This window comes from Galleria mellonella, unplaced genomic scaffold (genome assembly GCF_026898425.1).
Source record: "Galleria mellonella isolate WM207_F2 unplaced genomic scaffold, CSIRO_AGI_GalMel_v1 utg57, whole genome shotgun sequence".
Taxonomy (NCBI): Eukaryota; Metazoa; Arthropoda; class Insecta; order Lepidoptera; family Pyralidae; genus Galleria; species Galleria mellonella.
In genome coordinates, this window is record NW_026442119.1 from 5,896,100 (window position 1) to 5,915,355 (window position 19,256).

Here is a 19,256-nt window from a genome sequence, read left to right on the forward strand (position 1 = left end):
GCACCGAAACAGCTTTTATTGGTTTCTCTTTATAAACCAACAAAATCTTTATCAAGTTTGATTCTGCGTGGAGTATTGCTTACATCTATGGGATGAGCCAGTTCAATATATATTCAATATGCATCTTTCATGCATTTAATGTGCACTTTTTTAGAAGCGCTTTATTTAGTAATGCGACGAAACACCTACAAGCCTAACAATACGTAGAGTCGTTGTCTCGTTAAGCGCTTCTATTGTCTGTAAAGCGGTAAGTGCTCCGAAGAATTATTCGAGTGGATTTCTCTCTTTCCTTTCCACAACCGTATCATACTCTAGGGCCAAAGTCTACATCCGTTCACTGTGGATAAAATTCGCCCGCGCATGTCTAACTTTGGTAACTCATATCGTACTATCAAAATGTGAAACCACCTCCCTTACAGCGTGTTCCCTCTCATTTATAATTTTTATCTCTAATAGAGACGCATGAAAAAGTAATAAGTCAACATAATAGGAGCAATCGGTGAATTAGTGCTTCACTATGTCATCGGTTGCTTTTGCCCGTGGCTTGTACAAAAATCTTACTTCTGCTAGAATTTGATGTGTCGTCACATGTAGAGCTACTATAACATATACTATAATGGTTTTAGCAAAGGTAAAACTTTAAAAAGGTCTACTTTAAAGATAGTGCCTATTGTAGTGGATATTAGATGTATCGTAAGTATATAAATCATGTTTAGATTAAGTACAGAATATGTAATTTTAGATGGAATAGGTAGTCTGAAACAGTTGCCACAGGTCAATGAAATATCATTATCTTTCTCTCAGATTATTTGAATAATGAGGTATTCCACTACCGTAGCCAGAAATTAAAAAAAAAAGTAATAAAATAATGATTAGCGAGATGATTTAAATTTGACAATGACAAACAACGAAGAGTGTAAACAACGAAAAACAGAAACCTACCTCTTGGTTTACACTTGTGAATGTGAAACTAAATAAAAATGTAAATCTTTACCTAATAGAGCAGGTAGGTACTTAACTACTAGATTATATTTCGTTTGGCCTTTTATACTTACATGTCTGTAATAATATATCATATCTGTAAAAATATTACAATCAGCAGGTGCTTTACCTCTGTTTACTTAGATATGTGATGTCGGAGTATCTCAGAGCGTTATCATTATCTCGCGGCCTTTATAAGGCACAACATTCGATAAATCGATATTTAAAAATGAAACGCCGTTACTAAAAAACAAAAACTAATTTGTAAAAAGAGAGTGGCGCAGGCGCAGCATTTTATTTGATCGAGTCGTGAAGTCAGTCTCTCGTTGCAGGCCGTGATAGATCGCTGTGTCACATTCATGCCAACAGTCAAGTGCGTGTAAATAACTGAGCATAGTGTTTGACCAAGTTGAATGTATACAAATATCACACAAAATGGAAATGCGGGAACAAAATACAGATGGTAAGAAGAATAGTGAAAGTGAATTTTAGTGTTGTCATATCAGACCTGCAATGATTTACCTACATAAATATTAATTTATTATTTGTTGACCCCAATACATTTAAAGTGTCTAAGTAAATAAATGCTACAATATTAATTGTGCATATACAATAAAAGAGAACAAAATATCTTTTTCATGTCTTTGTTTTTGTAATTTTGTGACAGTCAAGGCAATTTGTCCTATCGATTTATTGCTAATTGGAGAAACATAGTATTTAATAAATAAAGAAAGTTTACTAAAATGCCTTATTTTAGTAAGTTAATTTTTATCCATTTCCTATTTTTACCTTATTGATTCTTAACTTATTAATCATTTAGCCCCATACTTTTTTATATCTCTAGCTACCACATATTCACTTTCTATGTTTGAACAATAATAAGAAATAGTGAAAAAGGTTTTCACAATCACTGAACTGTCAGAACGACTTGTTGATTAGGTGCAACTATAGGTGCAACAAAGGTGGCAATAGCTGTAGATAATTCTTGTAAGTAGATTCTTAGAAATACGTACTAAAAGATGACAGACTTAGTACCAAAGAACAAATTTCACATTTGGTATGTATACAAACGTGTACAGAAAAATAAATATGTTATTTAACATATTTTCCTTAAGGGGAATATTTAGGTAGGGGTTTGAGTTTTCCTTTAAATTTTGATTCATATGATTATTAATGAATAATGAATAAAAACTTCGAAAATAGGTAATATGTAAATTTCAACAATTTATGGTCTGTTCCTGAACCTTTTATCATTTTTATTTCACTTATGGAAACGATTGTTTCCAACTGAATTTTTGTTTCGCCTCTCTCAAATATTGTTATTTAACTTAGCTGTATGTCGTAGTTTCGCGAGCTGTATTTAATATCTGTATTAATATTATAAAGAAGAAAAATTTTATTGTTTGTTTGTAATGGATAAACTCTAAAACTATTCAATCGATCTTAAAAATTCTTTGACCTACATTATCAGCAAGTAACATAGATTATATATTATTTTCGAGAATTCATCTACTCTTGCAAAACCGGGTTGGATCACTAGGTATTATTTAAAGTATCCCATATTAAAATTAGGATATGAACCATCTGTGACCTTTTACTGAAATTTCGTTTAAATCCGTTCCGTAGTACCTACACTCTCATAAACTACTTATTACATTTGTAGTAGTACCTAGTAGAGTTCTAGTTTTTTAAAAACTAAATTACTTATTATAATATATAGAAAATAAAAAAAAATTGTCACTCGATATCTATTCTCTATCTAACCTTGTAAATCCTATACCTAGAACAGAATTAACATAGAAATGAAATAAAACAGTAGTCATTGTATATTTTTATGACAAGACAATACAATTTCTATTGCCACAATGTAACGTAAAAAAATATCGTTTTTATTTATCTTATGTTATGGTATTATTTTTATGGTCTTTATTGTGACGATCTATAAGGAAATTGATGTTTACTTATATAATTATATGTAGCAAAACATGTTTGTGACATATACTTTGGTAGAAACGGTTGCTGTTGTTAATACAAACAAAAACCATATTTATAGGTACTACACGACATACCTATACATTTTGGAATAAACGTTGTGTTATGGAAATGTGGTTTTGTTAAAGACCTATACCGCATTATTTATTTATTGTATGGTTGTATTATTATGTTCTAAAAGTCATGTGTAAGATTTACGTAATATTATTATTCAGTTGATTTTATTTAGACTATAAAAATATGAAAGTTACTGAGTTGAATTCTATGTATATATACATAGGTAAGACCTTATGTTATAAAAGTGGACAATCTCGCTTTAAAGGTCATTATATATGGACTGTATTGTTGTTGATGTATACAGCCGCATTCCAAATTGTATTTCTAAAAACTAAGACTAGAACAAGACTAGAATATCACATTCAAACTATATCGTTACATTTATTAACTTTCTTGCTTGTTTTCTATATTAATATATATAATGCAAATAAAGTATACTCATTTATTTATTCAAAGTGATTTGTGTGTTTATAGAATTACATATTAAATGTGTCTTTAAAATTTCATTCAAACATTTAAGTAGGTATTTAAAAATATATATGTACTTATTAACATAAAAAGTGTAGTTCTAATCTAACAAATATTATTTACAGTTTTCATATTTCACTATTGTATATTCATCTTTTATTTAGTTAATTGTACCTACCAGTTGACACGTCTGAACGTTTTATCTGTCTGTCAAAATTTAAACATATTAGTATAACAATTTTAAATACAGTTTATTTTATTTTATTTTTTTATTGGATGAAAATGGAGTGGTAACCTCGCCTGCGCTAATGGGATACGCTGGCGGGGCACCAGTGAAGGGTGATCGATGAGGATGAAAACAGGCCAGTTAGCTCATCATGATGAATTCATCAGGAATTAGTCATGATAGTTTCCAGGGGGAACCGGAAGGAGGTCGACCTGGTTGGATATATTGCTAGCAATGTGATTCTTAGTCTCCATTACTAACAATCCGTTTCTCCCCAATACAGTTTATTGAAATATATAGATATTTATATTAATTAGGAAATGATTGTATAGCGAATTAAAGTAGTAATTAATCTACTTTTATTCTCAATAACTAGAACATTGTCTGACAAACAGGTACCTAATAAACAATCTGGACCGGTAGTTTCAAAGATGCATAAAATTTTAAATAAGAATTCATTTATTAATATAGAAAAAGGATAAAGACTAAAGAGAAATTTCCGTGAGCTTTATCATCTTTTTTATTTTTTATAATTTAGAATTCAGTAGTTTTTGAATTATTGCCATTAAGTAAGGACGCTCCAGACTAAGACATATAAATAATTAAGTAGATAATTAAAATTGTTAGAAAATATATTTTAATTAAAAAAATATACATCTTACCAAGTTTTTTAGGTGATGGATAGAAAAACCGTCTGGCAAAGGCCTCTACACTTACATAAATCTATTATTTTATTCAATTTCATAATTACATACATAATGTATATTCAATCATAACCTGTGGTGTCTCACAGCTGAAGGTCCCCCCTCAACTGCTTCCATCTCGCATATACATAATTGATTTTAATCTTGGTAATATTTTATTTTTATGTAATTTTGAATGTCAAACAAGCTAATTGCCTACCTGATTGTAAATAGCAACCGTCGACTACAGACATGAACAGCAGCATGGATAACAGTAGCATGTATCTCTGTACTAATTATATTCTTTATGTGTTGCTTTGCTTACAACTAAGGTTTTACGTTCTAATTTCTCAACCAAAATTTCTCCAGTTAAATCGACGCAGCCTTGTAAGCCTAGCTGTTTCTGAGTAGAAACAAAAGCAGAACAGAGGTACTCTATGATGACTTTTGTATATTTTCCTTTTCTACAACCATCTGGGAAATTTAAGAGCACAGTTTTAGACATGCAAACCAAAACTAATTTAAAAAAGCTTACTTTTTTATTATTGATCAGATTGAGATCGAAATTTTGGCAATATACACGTAATACGACTGATAGCTGTGAATTTAAAATGTGTGCTGTATCTGATTAAATAATCATCATCAACATATGAACCATTAATTGCTTGCTTACTGCTGAACATAGGCCTCCTTTGGGGGGGGGGGGGGGGTTGATCATCCAGGTGGATTGGCAATTGCAAACTTTATTAACCTATAGTAACCTATTTATATATAACCACTATTCGTATATAAATAATTTTTTTCTTTATTTTTTTCTTTTTTTTTTCTATATTACTTTTATAATTAATAACATACTGGACAAAAACGTGACATCGAGATATGGCAGGTATATGGTAAATACAAATTGTATGTATAAAAACTTTCACTCTACTTTCATTCTCTAGGGAAAAAACACAGGATGACTGTGTTTGTATGAAAAAATGGTGCTCGCGTATTCTCTTAATTGGCATAACGTGTCAAATTGTCAATTACCGGTGTCCCAACTCACAAAAATGTTTTAATTACACAATTGTGCTCTAGGTCGGTCGCTCCATAGATATAATTGTTAATTTCACAGGAGATCTATTTAAAGGGTTCAGGCTCAATTAATACAATTGTAACACTGTGTTTTCTGTTATTTGATATTTACATAAGTAACGTATACATAAGTCACTCGGTTCGTACGTAATTGCTAATGTCATAAAAGGTAAAACTTTTTAAAGGGCTTCAGTTTCGTGACGTTTTATATTTTTTTGGTACCTGAAGTTACGCGATGTTTGTATAGACGATTATAAATCGATTTTGATAATTCGGTTTCAGAGATGTTTTCTCCCACGAACTCAGGTTATGAAATGAGCCGAGGTTCTCCCAAGAGACTACAGCATGGAGTTCTTCAAAAGGGGTTAAAGAGGTTTCTTCAGGGTCGGCAACGCGCACGTAATACCTCTGGTATTGCAGGCGTTCATAGGCTATGGTAACCGCTTACCATCAGGTGGGCCATGTGCTTGTTTCCCACCTCAGTGGTATAAATAAAAAAGTATAAGTGACAGCGAATTTTTTTACTTGCCATGTAATAATTTAACATATGACAAAAATTGCTTTGGTAATGTGGATATTTTATCCGGAGAAATACATTTTATTACTGTTTATTGAATAAATAAACGATTAGGTACTAGTATATTATCATGAATGATACAAGTGTTTTTATTGTTTTAACTTGGAATGGCGAATAAGCTAATAGCCCACCTGATGGGAAGTGCGAATATTCGCCTAGACATGAACAGTACCACGTTTATAACATTACATTATTTTTAGAAAGTTTTTTTTTTTTTTTTTTTTACAACACAGGGGGCAAACGAGCATGCGGCTCACCTGATGGTAAGTGACTACCGCCGCCCATGATCACCCACAACACCAGCGGCATTGCAGGTGTGCTGCCGGCCTTTTAAAAAGGAATATACTCTTTTCTTGAAGGTTATGTTGTCGTATCGGTTCGGAAATACTGCTGCTGGAAGTTGATTCCAAAGAATGGTTGTGCGTGGAAGAAAGTGCCTTGAAAAACGCACGGTGGAAGACCGCCACTCGTCCAGATGATTGGGATGAAACTTTAGTTTGTGGCGGGTTGTACGGTGGTGAAAATCAGCAGCAGGTATCAATCCGAACAATTCCTCAGAACACTCCCCATGATAAATTCGGTAGAAGATGCACAGAGATGCAACATCTCTGCGCAGTTTCAGTGGATCAAGCCGGACAGTAAGGCGTTGACTATCGATAATTCGAGCCGCCCGACTCTGAATGCGGTCTAACGGAAGGAGTTGGTACTGTGGCGCTCCTGCCCACAGGTGAGAACAGTATTACATATGCGGCCTGACTTGGGCTTTATATAATTTCAGGCGGTGTTCTGGCATGAAATATCGTCTCACCCTATTGAGCACTCCTAACTTTTTGGAAGCTATCTTAGCCTTCTCCTCCAGATGACCGCAAAACTGGACGTCGCAAGATATATCAACGCCCAGAATTCCTAGACTCGACTTTTTATCAAGGGAAGTGCCCTGAAAGTGAGGAGATACGACAAACGGCGTCTTTTTTGCGGTAAACGCGCAGACTTGTGTCTTTTTGGGGTTAAATTGGACAAGATTTTGTTCACCCCAGATCGAAACTTGATGGAGTGAAGTTTCGATTTCAGACACAAGTCTATTCCGGCACTCATCGGTATGTGCCCGCGAGATCTTTGCATGACCGGTATATAATGTATCTCCTGTACTGTCGTCTGCATAGCAATGAATATTACTTATCTGTAACATATCATTGATATGCAGAAGAAACAGAGTCGGAGATAGTACACAGCCTTGCGGGATACCAGCATTCAAAGGTTTTAAATCAGAGCATGCTCCGTCGACTACGACCTTAATGCTACGTTCCTTGAGAAAACTGGCGACCCAAATGCACAGTCTCGCAGGCAACCCAAATGAAGGTAGCTTTGAAAGCAGCGCTCTATGCCACACCCGATCAAAGGCCTTCGCGATATCCAGACTAACTGCTAAGGCCTCTCCCTTACTCTCGATTGCCACTGCCCATCGGTGTGTTAAGTAAGCTAAAAGATCACCAGCCGAACGTCCCTGTCGAAAGCCGTACTGGCGATCACAGATCAGCTGGTGCTCTTCTAGGTACCGGAGCAGTTGACGGTTAATGATGGATTCCATAACCTTCGAGAATAAGGAAGTGATAGCTATGGGCCTATAGTTAGCTGGATCTGAGCGATCTCCCTTTTTAGGGATCGGATGCACCAGAGCAGTCTTCCAAAACTTTGGGACTATGCAAGTTTAATTTGGTACCATCAACATTGATGTTTTGTTATATGTTATCTTCCCAAATCCCAAAAAATGTGATTATTAATGTTAGTAATTTAATAACAAAACAACCCTTTCACAGCCCATTGGAGCACAAATCTTCCTCCATAAAACGTAGAGTGTCGTGTCGGTACTGATATTGTCATAGTCGTAGAATACTGACGGATCTATATATGTAATATTTGTCAGATCCGTCAGTATTCTACGACTATGACGATATGTTCCCTTGGACCATATTGACATTCTGTATCATGGGTGACAATTTATTGGATTAATACTTTTTATTGTAAATAAAATCATCTAATTAAAATAACCCAGAAACGTTTAGTTCATGCCAGCAATAGATCATAGTCTGGAGTAGTCTTAACTATGATTATAAAGCATCTTTAGTTTATCATTCTTATAACAGCATTTGTTATTTGTGCATTTATGTACATGATGATAAGATATTTATTTAAATTGTATGTAAACACAGAGTTGTGTAGCAGCGACAGGAAATTTAATCGAAAAATTTGACGGGAATAGGGGTTGATAGTAACCATCCTGGTCAAAGTTGCTTGCTTATCTTTTACTTGAAACAAATTTATCACAAGTTTTTGTTTTGACGAAGAAACAATAGGTACTTGTTTTATCGCTTGCACTAATGATTGTATGAAATCCGTTTTAGGATAGGTACATATACATAATTATAGTCCTGAACTTAATGTTATTCAAATAAAGTAATATTTCCCAATCGAATTTAGTTCCCAGTATACAAAATGAAACAACAAAAAGGAGTTATCCTAAGTTTTACTAAATTTATGCTAGGTGTCAGGAAAATATTTAGGTCGTACACTTTATATTATAAGTAATACGAACTTGATGTCTGTTTGTCGCTTTTTTGTATGTATTAGGTATACATATTTACCAAGATGGTACATTTCTGGAAAGTTTTTCCTATTCTTGGAGCTGAAAGTGTATGAAGTGACTTTTCATTTCACGCGTCTTGATAACCAGTAATCACGAAATTAAATGGTAATTCTCTTTTGTGTAGAATATTCGATTATCGTAATGAAAGAATTAAATTATTAATTTTTACTTTATTGATACATATTAATATTTGACTCTTGAAAAAAAGTCAACCATGAATTTACACAATAATTTTATTTCTATTAATTTTTTTTCTATTATGTATTATCTTAATAGGAAACAGTAAACTGAATAAAATCAAAAGTAAAGTTGTAGAAACTGCAAAATACTACAATGTAGGAAAAAAGTGAATTTATCTGTACTTACAGAAATAAATGCGAAGTATGAACAATGTAAGACATACTGTGCTGTACTAAAATAATAACAAGAGGATACTTTATTCTTATTGTTTGCTATGGATACACAGTATCGTTTGAAAGTTTTATATATTTTATACGAGTTTCTTATTTATCTTACAATAATTAATTTATTAACATACGATACGATAAGTACATTTTTATAACAAATATTAGATGTATTTATTTAACTCTTTATAGCAGCAGAAACATAAAAATATACAATGACAATTGAAATATTCAAGTGAAATACAGTAACATAAAATACAGATTAAAATGTAAAATATATAATAACATAAAGGTATAAAAGGCAGTCTTATCGCTAGGGTAATCTTCTACAGACAACCTTACCTTAACTTAGTTTTCTAATTTTTTATATCCTTGTGTACAAAGTAGTGGGCAAAAAGCTGTTAATTAGTAAAAGTGATATAAATATTGCCACTGTCTATTAATAGTTAACTTGCAATAATTTATAACTAGTTAAGTATTTATATCTTTTTATTTTCACTACTGGAGTAGGAGTACTAACCGAGTTAACATTGCAGTAGGTAGGTATATTACTTTTTACGTTGAATGAAATATAATTTTATTCAAGTAGATTTATTTATTATATATTTAGAGTGAAAAGTACTTAACTTTGATTGGTAATTATTTTTGTTAGGATTTTATGATTCTCAGTATATAATATATCTACCCAGGTAATGTAAAGTTAGCAAGGTTTCTATCACAGATAATATAATAGGTACTATTTATGTCGAGTAAAACTGGGAAGGAGGCTCGTCAGTTATTATTTATAAAACAGTTTATTTATTAGTTATATAAGTATTATAGTTTTATTACTTTTATCTTATGACATGAACAATAATAAATTATTGTCCATCGTTATATTGTTATCGTTATTACAATTACGAAATATTAAATGCTTAATTTGTTTACACAATTAAATAGTGTAAGTAACGTCACTGATCATAACAGTCATATCTTATTGTTACAATTATCTGAGAATAATTTAACGAAAATATTTTAATACGTATTTAAATTACTTTTTTATAAACATAAATGATTTCATGACAGAGATAAAAACAGTTATAATTACGTAGTAGCTATTATATCATCCGTGGCTATAATAACAATAAAATGAATGAGTTCTATCAAGTTAAATGATATCACTAAAGAAAGTTCAAAGTTCGATGTCATCATTTCTTATGATAACACATCTCTCCATGTATTTATTTTTAAGCGATTACAATACGTATAACAAATAAACAATTTTTTTACGTACTCATTATTTGTAAAGAAAAAATTAAAAAATATACAAATTAACATTTAGCTGTATATAATTTTTAAAGACGATACTTACCAAAACTAAATATAGTAACAATGTTAAAATCAATAGATAACTATGGTTACACATTTTTTAACATTAAATACAAATACAGAATGTTTGAGTTTACCTGTAACATAAAGAAAATGCAAAATGTGTATATATAAACTAACCATTTTGCGGTCAGCAATATAGTAATAATATTACTGTTACGTGTATTTGTATTGTATTAACGCAACGTTTTATAATAAACTGTTTTATTATTTTTCCTGAACTTGACTGTCAAGGTTTCGATGTAGGTAAATTCCCCGTTGTGATAGATATAACAATCTAGCAATTTATTGTGATGAAATAAAAAAAAATCAGTGTTGTAGGGTCATAAATAACAAGATTATGAAATCTAAAACGAAATTAGTAAGTAGTAATAATGCCATTAATATTATAAAGGAAGTTTATAAAGATGTTTGTATGTCTTAATTGTTTTGTGTTTATTTACCTCATGTTTATCTCATGGTTCATGCCTGAATAGATTTGAATTACACACACACAGATTTGCTACACGTATAGGTCCTATATTAATACTTAAAATACTTTATGTACATATTCATGCGGACAAAACTACGGAAAATAACTAGTAAATAAATAATTTCCACTAAATTACATCAATTGCCTGGTTCTTAAGCTATTTTTAACTTAGAGTTATGAATACAGAGTAGAAAGCGGTCTTACTATTTATTACTACTCTTAAGTTATACTCGTAATAAAGTGTAGTAAAATTTTATAATTAAGGACATTAAAAGTGCGTCGATGTTTTCGTAAAATGATTTAAATGTTAATCTACTGAGAATATTATATCTCCCTCATAAAGTTCGATAGCGTATTAAGGCTATAAAATAAGGTCATTAGCACTATTTTACGGTCATTGAGAATCGCCACGGGCAGTAGAGCAAAAACGTGGTCTGTACGATTATAGGTAGTTGCATTTGTTCACGTATCAAGTAGGTAGCACCTGCATTTTAAAATGGTGTTTTCCATTGAATACCTTTATTTTTAAGTATAGAACATTAGGTATATTTAAAAATATCAAGTAACATAACATATTAGGCGATATATAATTAGTAACCATTGTTATTAAGTCTTTTATACAGTAAATTAAAATAAAAATTATTTAAAGTGAAATTATTGAGTATGGTGTCATAATATCTTAATCGTCATAAGGATTCTAAAATGAGGATATATTCATGTAGTCTGTAAGTGTTCTGTGATGTTCATAGTGCCATTTATTTTTGAGACAACTGTTCATATCTAGATCACTGTTCATCAGAAGTGCTGTCAATTTATTTATTATCCACAACAGCATAATTGTTTTTAGTTATTTAGTAGCATAGTGTTATTCTAAATGCACGGGTATTCATGGGAGTGGATATCTGTGATCGAAATCGAATTAATTATTTGTTGTAGGTAAATCTAAAATTCAGTATTTTATTCAATTTGTTTATAGCTATTTCGTCATTCTTATACGACTTGCATATAAAGTAATTTTACATTACCTACAGGGAATGGCAAATAATCTGATTAAGTCAACGTCATTGATAAATACCATCAATGTGAATATAGTCTCCGGCACAGCGGCTTCTTTATATAGAGACATACTTTATTTTAAATAAGCGATAAAGAACCATGATGGATATGTATATCTTGAAATATCGATGTTGGATAAAATTTCCATAATAGCCAGAATTTAATGTAATATAGGTAGGTTTTTTAATGTAACTTAAAATGACAAACCAACGGCCTACCTGACAGAAAGTGGTAACACGGACTTATATATATATATATATATATATATATATATATATATATATATATATATATATATATATATAATTTTATAAATATTCTTACACATATATGAAATATTCTACATTATACACGACGATGAGAATAATACTTACTGCTCGGATAAAGTATAAAAGTGAACATAAACGTTTTTTTGTATGACGATCTAGTCGGAAGTGTCTTGACGGTACCAGGGAGCACGTTCCACACCCGTGAAGAATATAAGACAAAAGAATTCGATATGAAACCAGTACGGTGAGAGGGGATATCTACTGTGAAATAAGTAAACAATTTGCATATTGTTTACTTATTTCACATATTATATTTACATTACATAACATAGATATAGCTTTGTTAGCACGAGTATGTATAACATTTATATATCTGAAGGATAAAAAAAACTGTGACAAATATGAAAGTAATTCTGATTATTAAACATCTTATACAGTTTGAGACATCGTTAAAATTTTCTTATCTAATATACTTAAGATTTTATATATATGTTGAGGAAATTTAACATAATTTTTTTATAGAAAATTTTTACGTCACTGTCACGCACTATTTTACAATTTACTCGTAGATGGGTTGCAGACTAGGTTAGATACGCACGTTATAAAGTATATGATACCTAATTAAAGTATTATTATATAAATATCATAAAATAATAACACATGATAAGATGAAGAATCTTATTACACGTCATCAAACTGTTAAAAACTGTTATATCTTGAATTTAACTGTGCATATAAAGTTAATAATTACTACTATTTTTAATTGGATTTGCAAATTATTACTGTAATGACACCGTTTGTACTAAGCATGACCTCGAAGGCTGCCATGAATGCCAAGGTAGTACAAATAGAGGTCATATGTTTCTACTCTAAAGGAGAGTACTTGAATGTATGGCATAATAGAAACGACTGCATACAAAGTAATGTATTTAAGAAATACACTAATCAAAACTAGGTGTATAAAAAAATAATCTTTATTCTATGGTACTGTTGCTAGTGACAATAACATGAACGTGAACGACATGATAATACACCACGCTGTGCACAAAAATTTAAAAGTATCTTATCTAAACATTTGCAGGTATTACATTTGTGCAGTTTGTATTACATTATGACAGTAAAACAAACGATATCATACCGTGCTATGGTAAAAAACAGAAGCACTCATGAAATACACTTCTCTAATATAACTATATATTTATTTAAACTTAACCAATAAAATGTAATAAGGTACAAAAAGCGGACTTAATGCTATAGACATTCTACCAGTTAAACTTTAGGATGTGCAGAGATATTCGAAGACGGTTTTTATTCGTTTACTTGGGCACCTCTGTCCCATTCGTGTTACTACGATGAAGTAGTTGTGTTTGTATGGCTGTATTTCGGTTTGTAGGGTGGGTTTTGGCAGTGAATTTATAGGGTACAGAGGAATAACATCTGAGTCCTTAGGAATGGCAACGTATGGGGGTACCATGGGTGAAACAGTATACCCTGTTATGTTTATGGTACTGCTCATGTTTATAGGCAATGATTACCACTTTCCATCAGGTGGGCCGTCAGCTTGTTTGCCATTCTAAGTTGCATAAAAAACGGTGTTAATTATATACATATTATATGTTTTGATAGTTTTATGAAAGTACACTTGAGTCTGTATTTATGTATACATATTGTTAGGTCTTATAAGAGGAAAATGAAAACAAAAATAAACAGGTATAAAGTTAAACGTGCAAAGATGCTTTCAATACCAGCTGACCCTCGGTTATAGCAGGTAATATCAATGGACTGGTGGCAGAAACAACACGATTTTACGTTATTTTTTAAGTCATGAAAATTTCACAATGTCGTACGTAGTCAAGATAAAATAATTTTTCAGTAGTGCGTAATTTTTATTCGGTTATTTGATAAGAATGTCCTAAATACAGACCTATTTACTCCCTTCTTAATTAACTAGATTTCTAGATCAAGATGACTGCTATTAATGAACATTTACAATAATGAACATTTACAGAAATGCAAACTATCAATTTGTGTTTATTGTAAAACTTTATTTGTCGTATGCCCCCGATATAGAATGCGCCATCCCTTTTTTTCCTGTGGGTGTCGTAAGAGGCGACTAATGGGCTTTAACGGTCGAGATATGGGCCCATTTAAAGCATCGCCAAAGCTTAACGGCGGTTGCCAACCCGCCTGCCAAGCGTGACAACTACTGGTAAAATCCTCCCAAGGGGGAGGTCTACGTCAATATCAGACGTCATCAGTGAACAGCTAACGTCTGATATTATGATGATCTCTATATTAAAAAGTGGTCATTATCATTACTGTAATTTTTTAAATATTTTGCATAATTCCCATCTAAAATACATAAAGTTTGAAATCGAGTGTGAATGAATGAAGAGTTTTGGTAGCTTTAACTGTGAATATATATAATGGAGAAATCAAAACTACATAACAATGGTCGATATTATAATATAATTAAAAAAATATGAATTATAAAAAAAATAATAAAAATGTAACAAGTAACGTACTTTCTGTGTCTAAAAATGCTTTTTTTCCGATTAATATATATTAAAACCTAGAATTTTGTCCTTTTCAGATAATAAAAAGATTACCACAACGGAGGAAAAAGATGTAATTCTCAGGATAACCGGATCATTTGGCAAATATCAGTTGTGGCTGTGTATTTTAATATTTATAAATAAATTTCCTGTTGCATTCCATCAAATGGCCATTATATTTTTATCTCCAAAGGTGTCATATATTTGCACCGATACAAATACGAATAACACATGCCCTTGTTTGAACCCATCTTACGATAAAACTATCTTCTCGACTACGATGGTATCTGATTTTGATTTAATATGCAGCAAAAAATGGTTGACGAGTTTTGCACAAACTTTGTTTCAACTGGGCACATTAATTGGCAGTGTCCTTTTTGGAATGGCTGGCGACAGGTAATATGGTTTGCCTTTAAAAGTCGGTAAATTAATTTGTATTTTGTTTTACTTTCATTTATAACGTAACTCTGTTAATGTAACGTTAACGTAACGTCTGTCTCCATCTATGTCTGTTTTTTACTATATCTACTTAAATAAAAATATTTAAATTAGTGTTGTATTAATATTTGTCACTATATTGTTTAAGGTTTGGAAGAAGAATACCCTTATTAGTAGCTGTGGTACTGCAAGTGACGATGGGTATAGCGGCCGCTTTTATGCCCGAATATTGGAGTTTCACATTAGTCCGTTTCTTAATTGGTGCATCTGTTGGGGGAACAATGGTGATAGGTTTCGTCGTTGTTATGGAGTTTGTAGGTACAAAATACCGAGACGTAGTTTCAGCTCTCTATCAAGTCCCTTTCAATATGGGTCATATGTTGCTGCCAGTTTTTAGCTATTTTTTTAGAGATTTTAGACACTTTCAACTTTCTATATCAATCCCAACAATACTCCTGTTATGTTACTTCTTTCTCTTACCGAATTCACCAAGATGGTTAATAGCCGTAAAGAGAACTGAAGAGTCTATCCATATCTTGGAACGAGTTGCAAAAGTGTAAGTGTATTATTGTTATTAGCTTTAATAAGATAATAAACTCAATATAATGCATCTTTTATACACTTACCTATAGGTATATTTGTACATTGTTTTTGGATGATAATTAACATCTCTTATCATATATTGTATTGACAACAATAACTTGTAGGTGTATAATAAGGGAAAATTGATTTGATAAATGTATATATAATGAAATTATAGAAAAAAGAGGAGAGTAAAAAATGTGCTTGTATATCTAAGTTGGTTTGCTGAAAATAAAGTTTTAATTATTTACTGTAAATTGATTAATAAGTACCTATAAAGTTACACTATTCGTATGTTAAACTACTACAAGTATTCTTTGATCTCTATGATGTACATTTATAATTCAATATATATTGCTTACTTATACATATATATTTCTTTAAATATTTTATATTTTCCTCCATCAAAATAATATAGAAATAGTCCCTTTAAAATAAGTATATATGTATGTAAGTTATATAAATTTCTCTATTTACAGAAACGGTCGACCAACTGAACAAATAAGAACCGAGGTGGAAAATCACCAGAAAGCGATAGAGAAGACACAACTGAAAAAAGGAACTCTCATTGATCTAGTCAGAACACCAAACCTTAGGAAGAATATAATGGCAATGTCATTTAACTGGTTAACTTGCAGTTATTGCTTTTACGGTGTTTCGCAATACGTGGGCCAGCTGAGTGGTAACATTTTCTTGAATGTGGCCGCTAGTGCTAGCGTAACACTCCTTGGCACTCTACTTTCAATACCACTCTTAAAACTATTTGGCAGACGAACTCTAGTCATAACTTTCAACTTTATTTGTGCTTGTTGTTTGTTAATTCTCCCTATGTTATCTGGAGGTATAGGCACTGTTATTTGTGCGAGTATTGGTGTTGTCGCCAGCTTTATAGTTTTTGTTGTTGTATATTTATACTGTACGGAATTGTTTCCGACAGTAGTTCGTAATGCTGCTGTTGGATTCTCATCTATGATGGCTAGAGTGGGGTCTATGATAGCTCCTTTTGTTATTAGCTTAGGAGACGTTGCCGTTTGGCTACCACCACTTGTATTTGCCATTTTACCACTTATAGCTGGTTTTACAACGTTTTTATTGCCCGAAACAAAAAATTGTGAGTTAATGAATACACTAGAAGAAGGCGAAAATTTTGGGAAAAAATCCACAAGTGACAAGTCAATACGTATTTAATAGCATATATCCTTAAATCTTTAATAAATAAATAGAAAAAATAATAATAAAGAAATAATTTTTATGCTCTGTAAAAGTTCCGAGCTCGAATTTTGAGTTCTGAATGAAATGTATGAATTTCAAATACTGAATGTGAGAATTTGGATTCCGCAAATCTAATTCCCATATTCTCTCCAAAATCAGATATAATTATAAGAATACGCAGTTAAAAGCTATTTTAATGGCAGGAAGAGTAATGCGACAAACCCATTTTTAAATGATTATGTAGTCTCATAACCGCGTATACGTATAGGTAATGATCTTCTAAATGGCAGCGAAGTCTGTAGACGGCGCAGATAATGGACAATCCTTGGAATACATTTATGTCCATTACAGGACATTGAATTATACTCGTATAAATAATAAGAAGCCGAAAATTTTATATTCCAAGAATAAATGTAAATAGTACGCATCGTCTCAGCTAGTTGAAGGCAGACATTGAAGAATTTGAAGAAAGAATTGTTATTAAAATATTTAAAAGGTCATTGTGTGGTTATAGAACTGGATCCGAGACAATAAGTATCTTATTAGCAGGCAGCTCCGCTATTTCAATGATATTCGTTGAAATTATGAAACCATAAATTTGTACTTGATAGTACAATTTTATAAACTTATTTGTAATAGACTAATCACCAAAATCATATATGTATAATAATAAAGATTTTGATTTACAAAAAGAAGATGGTTGTCTCTTAATTATTATGACAGTAACTTGTAATTTGATTCAATAGAAGTTTATTATAATGTGAATAAATGTATAATTGACTAGTTTGGTGATTTTCAATAATGGCACAAATAAAAAATCTTCTAATTAATTGAACGTTTTGATTTGTTAATAATTTAATTTAGCAAGTAGATATCTCTGTGATAATTTTAACATGATGAAAAATAATAAATAATATACTTCATTATTGATTTATCATGAAAATGTATTATAGGATAATAAAAAATATTTATTCGCTCCATATTCTTTGAAATCTCGTCATTTATATGGTATAAAGAATATGTACATGGCTTCATGTCTCTCAATTTTTAATCAAACTTTAACTGTGTAAAACGTTGTCCATAAAGTTTCACTTTAGTAGACTGTCTTTGGTTATGTATTAAGTTTAGAACTGTTGGTTGATTGGAATTATTTATTTTAATTCCGCAACCATTAATATGCATGCGACTGCCAATGCTCCAAGATTGACTGCTATTATTATTATCATTATTACAATTTTCGAGTGTTGGCAGTCACACACTATTTCAAGGTTAGAAGTCTTCTTTAGATAAAGTATAAACTAAACCTCAATCATTTCTTTTAGATTGTCGTTGAAGTTGGTATTGATTGACTTCCGATTTCGGAACGCACGCTTCACAATATCAGTCAACAACATTATCAGCGTATAACTAAAATTGTTTAAACAATTTTTCAATCAATATTTTGCAGATAAATGTATAGTGTTTTAACGTAAGACAAAATGTGCTATTCTTGTGTAAGGTATAAACAATATTTGCTGCTCATCTACTTTTGTTAGTAAAAAAAATTATGCATTATGAGGCACAGACATTTTTAGTTTTATATATTCTGAACTTTTGAGCTGCAATAACACGATATTTTGAGATTTGCCGCTACCTCGTCTGCTCGTGTGTTCTAAAACGTGTTGTTAGTCTGTTGAAAAAAAGAAAATACATATTATCTAAATGTATTTTTCTTTAATCTTACAGTTTATATTATAAAATATATTTAACGAAGGTCTACATATTTTGCTAAGTGATTTAGATAACAATTTTATAAATTCTGTTTGAATAACGTAATAAAATAACGTTTCCTATTGACTTCATCACACGGATGTAAAAAAATTGACAGTTATATTCTCATAATATTATATATGACTTACACCTAAAATAGTCCCGAATTAACATTATAGGAAATAAATAATTAGCTCGGGATAGGACATGAGATGATGGCAATCTGATTAGTATGAAACTTTTGATTTTTGGAAAGGATTTTTGGGTCTAGCTTCTGCTCATTCTGCATATGAAATTTTGGTTTCTTCTATGTTATAAATAAAGAAAAAAATATTTTTACTGATCAAAGTTTGCTTTTGTAGAAATTAAAGCAATTTTTGGATGTAAAAATCAGATATTTTCAGTTATTTTTAATTAGGATTAGAAAAGTTTTTTCTGAACATAAA

General features: G+C 31.2%; 1 protein-coding gene across 1 annotated transcript; it reads left to right on the forward strand.

Annotated features, from left to right (window-relative positions):
• Positions 1-1,169: 1,169 nt before the first annotated feature.
• On the forward strand, positions 1,170-18,039 carry LOC113509731 (organic cation transporter protein-like). The gene is made up of 4 exons (XM_026893137.3): positions 1,170-1,444; positions 14,868-15,225; positions 15,416-15,823; positions 16,329-18,039. Exons 1-4 carry the CDS (start codon positions 1,417-1,419, stop codon positions 17,035-17,037), a joined length of 1,503 nt encoding a protein of 500 aa, XP_026748938.2. The 5' UTR covers positions 1,170-1,416; the 3' UTR covers positions 17,038-18,039.
• Positions 18,040-19,256: the final 1,217 nt, after the last annotated feature.

Excerpts from the sequence above, each read along its gene's own strand:
- LOC113509731 (XM_026893137.3), top strand. The coding sequence starts at position 1,417 with ATGGAAATGCGGGAACAAAATACAGATG. Across the intron at positions 1,445-14,867 it reads GCGGGAACAAAATACAGATG|ATAATAAAAAGATTACCACA; the intron begins GTAAGAAGAATA and ends TGTCCTTTTCAG. Across the intron at positions 15,226-15,415 it reads TTTGGAATGGCTGGCGACAG|GTTTGGAAGAAGAATACCCT; the intron begins GTAATATGGTTT and ends ATATTGTTTAAG.